The 10033-nt window shown below is 34.4% G+C and overlaps 1 protein-coding gene across 1 annotated transcript; it reads left to right on the top strand.

Annotated features, from left to right (window-relative positions):
* Positions 1 to 907: 907 nt before the first annotated feature.
* LOC100258429 (2-oxoisovalerate dehydrogenase subunit alpha 2, mitochondrial) lies at positions 908 to 4677 on the top strand. Its single transcript, XM_002265130.4, has 9 exons — positions 908 to 1303; positions 2055 to 2189; positions 2282 to 2464; positions 2828 to 2985; positions 3105 to 3204; positions 3551 to 3662; positions 3769 to 3908; positions 4008 to 4193; positions 4417 to 4677. The coding sequence occupies exons 1-9, from the start codon at positions 1043 to 1045 to the stop codon at positions 4585 to 4587; spliced, it is 1446 nt and encodes a 481-aa protein (XP_002265166.1). The 5' UTR covers positions 908 to 1042; the 3' UTR covers positions 4588 to 4677.
* Positions 4678 to 10033: the final 5356 nt, after the last annotated feature.

Below are 10033 nucleotides of genomic sequence, written 5' to 3'. Positions count from 1 at the left end.
TATAGTACACTACCTTCTAATTAAAGGGAAGACTTATCTTGATCATCGAGATAATTTTGATGAGTGCACTAATATGTAAATCACATATTAAATAAGACTTACGATGAATCATAACATTAGTTATTGGGTAGTATTTACCAAGATACTATATTGTTGGTATCTTAGATCTAAGCAACGATAAATCGATGTCCTCAAAAGTCTCGTAGAGCCTACAATTCTTAAACCAAATATGAAATATGAAGAAAATTAGGGATATGGAGAGAAGAGGGGAACGAGAATATCACACCCCTGAATATCGCACTCTTTACTCGAAAACACGAAAACACCCAAAATATGAAAATGAAATATGAACAACAGAGGGGATACAAAGGAGAGAAGTCAGAAAGATGTCACTCCTATAATAAGAATTTAGCACTCGACTAGCCACCAGAAAACACCAATAACACACCGAAAATAACAAAAATATAACACTTTTTAATCTTTCAAAAACACCTGAAATGCACAGATCATATAGAAGAGGAGAGGCTTAAAAAATATAAAGATACAAAGATAACTGGGGGATGAGCACGGAGAAGAGAGGAAAATAGGGGGGAAAGACAGGTACTCGGTTTGAGACGAATTTTTTTTTTAGGTATGATACCTCCAGAGATAACGTAGAATTTTCCTTATTATTATTATTATTATTATCAAGTAAAACAAAACGGCAGAGACCGGCGTCCACGTGCGTCGCTATCTCCTTGGCAACACCTTAAACGAATACTCGCCCCTCCTGCCGTTGATGCAAATTTATATACCCGCATAGAGAGAGCGCCTAGTCAGCAGCATTTGTCTGTTCTTGTTTCCCTATGCCCAAAACGGTGCGTTTTAATAAAAACGCCTTCCCAATGTTCCCATACTTTTTCGGTTTTTCCTAAGAACTGGGCCACCCACGCTTCGACTGGCCAGACTGAACGGATATGCATTAAGATACTAACAAGGTGATTAGATAGCTGAATTGTCCGTCTCTGCCATCATCAATATCTGTATCTGCCTTCTTGATTCCATGGCTCTCCCTCTCGGAAAATCAAAACGTATTCTCCAATGTCTCAAATCGAAGATTTGTGTTGTGGGTCTTGGAAAAAACAGTTTTTGGAGTGGTTGGTTTCATCATGGTTGCCCATCCTCCATGGCTCCACTGGCTCCAACTTGCAGAAACCCAGATGCAGTTTTGGTTAATGCGGCAACCCAATTCGCAACTCGTCGTTTCGAATCCACCAAAGCTGAAAAACATGTGGATTCTCTTTGTGATGCTGAAGGCAATCAGGTATTTTTGAGTGGGCAAAAGAGTGTTTTTAAGGTGTTTTTGGCTTATGATTCCAGTGGGTTTGGTGCATGCGTAGTCTGGAATATATGGAGTTTAACACATTTTCAGAATTCTCAAGTTGTTGTACTGTTTCATCGTGTTGTGAGAACTCGCTCGTTTTTATTGCTCTTTGTTCTTTGATAACTCGTGAGGACTGAGGAGGGGTACCTGGGGTTGGAATTGGATTTTTTAGCAATTGTTAATTGGTGGAGAAATTCTTGGATTCCAATTGTTCTTTTTTTTTTCTTGCTTGGTTACTGTAATTGGACTTTTCCGCACTAAGTTCTTTTGCTGAGGAATTAGAGATTTTGCATATTATTTTCAGTTGTTTAACTTGCAAAGGGTTTGGTTGAGTTGATTAATTAGTATATTCATGAACTGGGAACAGCTGAATATAAAGGGTTTCAGTTTCCCCATTCTGGTGATTTTTCCTGTTTCTCAGAATCAAAAGGAGCATGAATATGTTTGTGAACCAGCATTTAATTGATTTTCCATGAGCCAACATGGTGTTTTTTTTCATAAAAAGGAAAATGTTGGACAGCAAAGTCTAACCTGAACTCACAAACAAGCCTTAAACTGGGTGGTTTCAACTGATTTGGGCTAGCTTATGTGTATTGGATGTTGATTGATGGTGATATATGAGGACATTTTTAGACTCTCTGTGCATGTTTGTGTTCTTTTATTTGAGCTTAATGGATCTTCACTATGGCAGCTCTTGGATTTTCCGGGAGGAAAGGTGGCATTCACCTCTGAAATGAGATTCATACCTGAATCCCCTATGGAGCGGGCACACTGCTACCGGGTCCTTGATGACAATGGTCAGCCAAATATGTCCAACTTTGTACAGGTCTTCCCTATTTCTTATTCCCAAAATTCCTTCTTTTTTTGCAAATTATGAATCGGGCTTGGAAGACCCTCATGACTTATTAATTTGATCAGGTTAGCAAGGAAGTTGCTGTAAAAATGTATGCTACCATGCTCACACTTCAAGTGATGGACACTATCTTCTATGAAGCACAAAGGCAAGGAAGAATTTCCTTCTACGTCACCTCCATCGGAGAAGAGGCCATCAATGTTGCTTCAGCGGCAGCACTCTCCATTGATGATGTCATCTTCCCTCAGGTTTACAGGCTTATACATAAAAGATCATCCACTATTATTTGTATCAAATTTTAAATATTTGTGTTCATGAATTTTATACAGCTCCCATACAAATCAATCCAGCATGCCTCTGCAAATTAACCAGATTGATAATATATACTGTTGTCTGATATATGACTAAAACGCTTATATCCAAATATATATTCTTAGTTGAACAAATATGAATAGTGCCCTTGTGGTCCAATCCAACCCAAGTCTAGTCTGTTGCCAAGACTCCTCACACTCATCTAGATGTTGATTCTCATATTTATAAATCCCTGTTTGATGATTGTGAATGAATAGTGTTGAGAATGGCATTAAATGGGAACATCTGATATGCTGCAGTATAGGGAGCCAGGAGTTCTTCTATGGCGAGGTTTCACCCTGCAAGAATTTGCAAACCAGTGTTTTGGAAACAAAGCTGATTATGGGAAAGGCAGACAGATGCCCATCCATTACGGGTCTAACAAGCACAATTATGTCACTGTGTCATCAACAGTTGCGTAAGTTATTACACTATAAACCTTTCCTATGTCAGTCCTTTTTCATGTTGAACTTTTCCAAGCCTTTGCTAAATATCATGAGAATGCAGCCACAATAATCTTTAACTGTTTTCTCCCAGGACACAAATTCCCCAGGCTGTTGGTGCTGCATATTCTTTGAAGATGGATGGGAAAGATGCATGCACAGTCACTTATTTTGGAGATGGAGGCTCAAGCACGGTAAATATGCCAATCTTGTTAGTATTAACTTCATAATACCAAATATTAGGGGCATTTGGACGCTAAATGTAAATCAAATCATTCCACTTTGATTTAATGGCATTTGAAATGGATAAATTTTTTTTCTTTCTAGGTGCCTAGTCTTTTCCCATTTGTTTTTATAGGATTACTTTAGTAGACTTTTTCATTTTATTTTTGGCCCTATCATTTTTGGGTAGTGACTCCATTCCAGAGATTTTTTTTTTTTTCCTATTGAATGCTTGATTTCCTTTACTCGTCCAAATACCATTTAGTCAGAATGAGTTACTTTTGGTTAATCACTTTCTAATACATCAAATAATGTTAGGGAGACTTCCATGCTGCTTTAAATTTTGCTGCGGTTATGGAGGCCCCAGTTATTTTTATCTGTCGGAACAATGGGTGGGCCATCAGTACCCCTGTCTCAGACCAGTTTCGAAGTATTTTTCCCCCTTCTTACATGTTCTTCTATTTTGTTATTTCCCATTCCAATACTCTTAAAATCTAAAATATTTTTGTGTATATGTTCTTTATATTCCTTTGTAGGTGATGGTGTTGTTGTTAGAGGACGGGGATATGGAGTTAGGAGCATCCGCGTAGATGGCAACGATGCTCTTGCTATGTACACTGCTGTTCATGCTGCACGCAAAATGGCAATCACTGAACATAGGCCCATCTTAATTGAGGTGAACTGGGAATCTATTCTGTCAAAAATCAATACATTTCAACCATCTGAGAACCATAAAAACAAACTACGATGCTTCACATTTTGAAATTCTTGACAGGCCCTCACATATCGAGCAGGACACCACTCCACATCAGATGATTCCTCCAAATATCGCCCGGTCAGTGAGATTGAATTGTGGAGAATGGCGAGAGATCCTGTAAGTAGACTCAGAAGATGGATTGAAAGTAATGACTGGTGGAGTGGTGAGGCTGAATCAGAGCTGAGAAGCAATGTGAGGAAGGAGGTAACAACTTACAATAGGGTTTTTCGCAAGCAACTGTCAAAGTGTTGACCCGACTCATTACCTAATAACTTAAGCATTTGAATAAACATAAAAACTTTAGGTTTTTTAACCTCATGTCGATGATGCTGATCGCGTCTTCCAAATGATTTATCAGCTTTAGTTAAAGAAATTCATTTCCTTAAGCATTAGGATTATGTTTGAATTAAGTTGTGGTTTGGTGCAGGTCCTAGATGCAATTCAAGTAGCAGAAAGAGTTGAGAAGCCTCCAATTGCAGAGATTTTCACGGATGTGTATGATGCTCCCCCATCCAATCTTTGTGAGCAGGAGAAATTACTGAGAGAAACCATCAGAAGATACCCCCAGGATTATCCACCTGATGTACCTGCTCTTTAGATCAATCCCATTTCGTATCCAGGTGTCTTTGGTAGATATGCATCTTGATAATGCTACAGCACAATAATAGTGATGATGATGATTGCTAAACATCCCCATCAATGGGGTAATACCTCAGAAATATATATATATATCACAGAATTGAAGAACCTTCAGGTACAGCTAAGGCGACTTCTTGTGTATTCTGGTTGTTGGCAGCCAAGGAAATTCTCTAATCTCCCATCAAATCATGGAGCCGCCTCAGCTGTACCTGAAGGTCTTCAATTCTACTAACATTTATTATTATTATTATTATTATTATTATTATTATTATTATTATTATCAAGTCAAAACATTTTTCTTTATAAAAAAGAATATTTGGGAATGAAAAGTCAGGAAAAAGAAATTATGCTAACAAGGGATTATAAAACTATAATTTATGGTTTAATCAAGTATTGAAAATTGATGAAAGTTCAAAAAGTAATCAGAGTTTTGACCAAAAATAATATATTTTAAAATAAAAATCCATGAATTACATGTTGAATCAAAATAATTTTCAAACTAATATATCTCAATTATTTGGACATTCACGAGAATGTTTTTCTTTTATATATATATTTTTTTTTGTTATAAAACCATAGTTAGTGATGTTAGTCTAAGGGTTCTCCTACCTAATGTTTGAAAGATTTGTAAACACGGATATATTGGTATTTGGATTTTATGAATATATTAGAAATATTGGAGAAATATTTATGGATATTTTTACATAAATATTGGTGAGACGAAAATTATTCAAAATTGATGGGAATGCTTGGAAAACTCCAAAGAATGATAAAATAAGCAAGAATATGTTAAAATTATTTTATAAATGTAATTAACATAAATATGGTCAAGTAAAAAAATATCGGTAAATAAAGATATATTGGTAAATTCAATACTTGGATTTTAAGAATAGAAAATATGAATTTTGGAATTGTACACTTAGAATATTAGAATTGAGTTAAGAAATATTTAATTTTATTAAATGAAAACAATATACATAAACATAATACATATGACATTACTATAGTTCTTAATATCAAAATGAAGATCAATGTGGTTCCATCATATTATTAGATGAAGGGAGCTCATCTTGTTGAAGACAATATTCATATCAAGACATGGAGTTTCGATAATATTGATTGTAAGTATGAACATGCATGCATAAATTTCTTGAGTCCTACTCACAACCTGTCCATGGATGGGAAATCCAGGGTTTTCCCATGTGCTTATTTGAAATCCTTGTTGTTGCATTTGATATGAAAGATAGTATGACATTTGTGTGGAAGAAGGATAGTTATACCTTTCATACTCTTCATTGGTGGAACTTGAAAGATTTGGAGGAGGTTGATCTAACTCATTGCATAAGGGGCATAAATGTTGGCTTTATTTGACGAGTCATTGAATTGAGTCTCTATACTCATTGACTCAAAACTGGCTGACAATGAGTCCTCATTGTATAGCGTCATCCTTCGTTGGCTTTCTCCATATGGCTTTCCAATGGCTCCAATACTTGGACCAACTCTTCTAAAGTCGTGGTCTTCATCTTGAGTACAATGTGTGAAATCATCTTCACAAGTAAATGTTAATGGTTGTCCACTTTGTTGTTGTTGTCTAACATCCCCTTCATCATTTCTAGGGTCACTACCATAATTGGTTTCTTCTCCTCTTGAACCATCATAGCCGAAAGCGGAAGAACTAGTAGCATTAGGTCTGCTACCATGTTCAATACTCGTGGAGTCAAAAAAAGGCCAAGAAGTGATTACCAACTAAAAAGTTCCTTGTAGAAATGAATCTCGTGTAACTTGTCTGAAACTATCAGTATAAACTTTTTCAGATAACACCCGTTCAATATCAACACCTGCTTCTCAGACATGTGCAGCAATTCGTGGGTCGGGATTTCCGTCTTCATCATCTAAATGAAGAGGTCTAACCCATGGAAACAATTGGTTATCTTCTTCTTCACCAACCTCAGTTGTAATGTCAAGTAAATTGAGGTAATCTTTCTTCGCAACTTTGTCATTTTTTGCCTCCATATCACGGAACTTTAGTTTCATGTTACAATAACAGAAAACTAATCGTTGGAGCCTCGGGTAAGCAAGCTGATTTCTTTGTTTTCTATGAATTAAGGCAAACGCGCTCCAATTTCTCTCACATGTTGAAGATGATGCAATTTGCGATAAAACCTTGATAGCCAACCTTCTTAATGTAGGAGTGTGGTTTCCATATATGAACCACCATTCAACTACAACCAAATAAATGATATCAATACTTATATTGGAAAGCTACAAGAATATGCTAATGAAATGTATTATTAATTCACAAATAATACTCACCGGGAACCATTTCTAACCTCGAAGCAATTGCTGCTTGATCATCGAATCCTTTCTTTGCATCTCGGAATAGTATAAGTTACATATTAAATAATTGAAAGTCAAAAATTGAGTAAATGAAATTCAATTATTTAATTTATATTATAACTCTAATAATTTATCTCATTTCCAAATTGACTAAGACCTTTTGCTGTCAAATCTAATTTCGCAAAGACTTCATGAACAACTTGAAGTACATCAGGATCAGTACCAACTCCACGTTTATATTGAAACCTTGGATTAAGAAAGAATGCTATAATAGTAAAGTAGAAATGTAAAATTAGAATGTTATGAAAGAAACATATTAAATACCAATAACTTTCGAAAATGGATAATACTTAGTTACCTATTGCATGAAGAGGATGTTTAAGAGTTCTATCCCAATGATCTACAATTATTTCTAACACTCATTCTTTAGCATTAAGTCGAATGAGGTTCTCTTTCATAACTCGAATCAATTCGTACACAAATGGTATTGTAGGAACAACTTCTGAATCGACAATGCGAAGAACCGTGTATAGTGTCTCATAGATTGACACTAGTTTTTCACTCTCTCCCAATACGCATGGTCAAACATAAGTTTTTCAACCTCTTTGCCAATTAATGTGTGACTTAACTTGTGTTGTGCTCATTCATCACTAATAAGCATTTTCTTCAAGTTCACCTTCTTTTTCAAAAGATTGTCGAGGGTAATATAATTGGTTGCAAATCTTGTTGCTCCAAGGCGAACTATGTCTCCACCACACACCTTCTTTATCGACGCAAGCAACCAACTATGGTTATAGATGAAGTTGGTTATTTTTCGAGCCGTTGTAATTACATCTGCAACACTACACCTTTTACCGATGTCTTCGAACATTAAGTCGATGCAATGTGTTGCACACGAAGTCCATTAAAGATTGTATTTCTTCATTAACAACTTCCATCCCTTCACGAATACTGACCCATTATCCATAACTATTTGTACCACATTTTGTTTGCCAACTTCCTTGATAACATTCTTCATCAAGTTGTTCAATTTTCTTAAGTTATTAAATTTCTTGATTTTTTTGTATATGTATGGTTAGAGGGGGAGATTTCATTCCCCCCTAAATAACCAAGGTTTGTCATCATAAATAAAAATAAATAAATAAAAATAAAATTGTTAGCCCAAGGGTCTCCTGAGTAAGTTTTAATGATAACAAATCATGGTTAATTCACTAATAAGTTTAAATCAAGATGATTTTTAGGTGTTATTTAAGACATTAAATTGGAAAATCAAGATAGGATAAAAAAAGCTTAAGATAATCATCAAAAGATTAAAGAAGTGCAAGACCAAGTATGCATGAAGGTGTTTCAAGCTTAGGAATGTTATATAAGATGTTCACTTAGGGTTTTAAATTCATCCATGCATGATTTACATACTATGCTTTAAGCCTTAAAGGCCATATTTTTATAAACTTGAGTTTTAATTCAAAACCTTGGGCAAAATTCTCTCAATTAGGTGTTATACAAGTACTTATAGTTATTACCTAAGTAGTAGAAAGAATTAAAACTAAAAAATATAGGCTTTCAAGAAAAAATTGGCCAACGGATCAAGGGGTAGCTTAACCAACTCAACCGATTAGAGAACAAGTTGATTGGTTACCCTTTCTCAATCTAGGTCCAGTTAAGGGGGCATTGAAATTTTCTCTCTCATCTAGTAGCCTTTCTTGGTCGAAGACACCTCTTTCTTAGTCAAGGTTCAATCAAGCTCCCAATGGCCACATGCCAAGCATTTCATGCCCAACAACTAGTTAACCAGTCAACCAAGTCTCGACCAAGACAAGCCAATTAGGTGTCCGAGGTTAGAGACCTATAAATTGAGAGTTTCACTTCATTTATTAGATTGGGAAGAGCTACTTTAAACTCTTTACCAACCTATTTCTCACATTCAAAGCTCTCATTTCTCTTTTAGTGCATTAAACTCTCATTTGTAAATCATCTTAGTACACCTTTGTTGTTCATCCTAACTTTCTTGTATTTGTCCATCAATTAAGCTAGGTTATGTTATTTTCTATTCACATTTATTGAAGTAAGGAATTGAGTGGTAGTGCCTCAAGTTGAGGATATACTCCAAAGAAAAGTTGTAGTGCCTATTGGAGTCTAAAATCTAATTGTAAAGACTTGGAAGCTTAGTTGTTTCAAACTAGTGGAACCCTCACTTAAAAGGAGCTTGAGGAGAGTGGACGTAGAGGGAATTGGTTGAACCACTATAAAATCTGTGTTTACTTTCTCTCTAACCTTATCTTTTCATTTTCTTTACTTTATTATCATTTGTTAAGAGTCATTTTCAAAAAAGTTTTGAAAAACCCAATTCATCCCTTCTTAGGTGTTTTTGTTAAACAAATTAGCATTGTTTCACAAGTAACCATGATTTTGAATTTTTTTAAATATAAAACGATAGTCGATGAATATAGTTTTAAATATATATTTAAAGCCATAGTTGGTGACTATGCATTTAAGGTTAACTTTCATTTTTCAATTTTAAAGTCTATGATGGGAATTATGGTTTTAACCATTTAAAAAAATATATTCTAGTTACCAACTATGATTTTGTGACATGGATACCACATGGATGAAAAACACTTATTAGGGAATTATTTTGAGAGGGATTTATTTTATAGATTTAAAAAATATATATTTTTTACTCAAAATTCAAGTAAACAAAACTCTTTAAAAAACTAAAAATATATAAGAATTTTTTTTTTCTTGGTTTAAAAATAAAATATTTATAATATTATTTACTGATTACCATGTAAAAAGGTTTTAAAAACTCTTGAAAATATACCATAAAATTAAATAAATTAATTCTGTTTTATTTTCATATTTAAATATTGATGTTAAAAATAATTTGAAAATTGATCTTAAAAATGGTTTTCTATTTTTTTTTTTAAATGATCTTTCAACTTCAAATTTGGAATTGACAATAAATTTTTAAGAACTTGGTCACAAACAAAATTGTTTTTAAAAATAAGTTTATGTTACATCACATAAATTTTTATCTCTAGTTATAACTATAAATTGGATGGACAGCC

Source organism: Vitis vinifera, chromosome 4 (genome assembly GCF_030704535.1).
Source record: "Vitis vinifera cultivar Pinot Noir 40024 chromosome 4, ASM3070453v1".
NCBI lineage: Eukaryota > Viridiplantae > Streptophyta > Magnoliopsida > Vitales > Vitaceae > Vitis > Vitis vinifera.
This window is presented reverse-complemented; position numbering and strand designations above follow the sequence as displayed.

Coding starts and splice junctions, on each gene's coding strand:
- LOC100258429 (XM_002265130.4), top strand. CDS start 1,043: ATGGCTCTCCCTCTCGGAAAATCAAAACGTATTCTCCAATGTCTCAAA. Junction 1,304..2,054: donor GTGATGCTGAAGGCAATCAG/GTATTTTTGAGT, acceptor TCACTATGGCAG/CTCTTGGATTTTCCGGGAGG. Junction 2,986..3,104: donor ACTGTGTCATCAACAGTTGC/GTAAGTTATTAC, acceptor GTTTTCTCCCAG/GACACAAATTCCCCAGGCTG.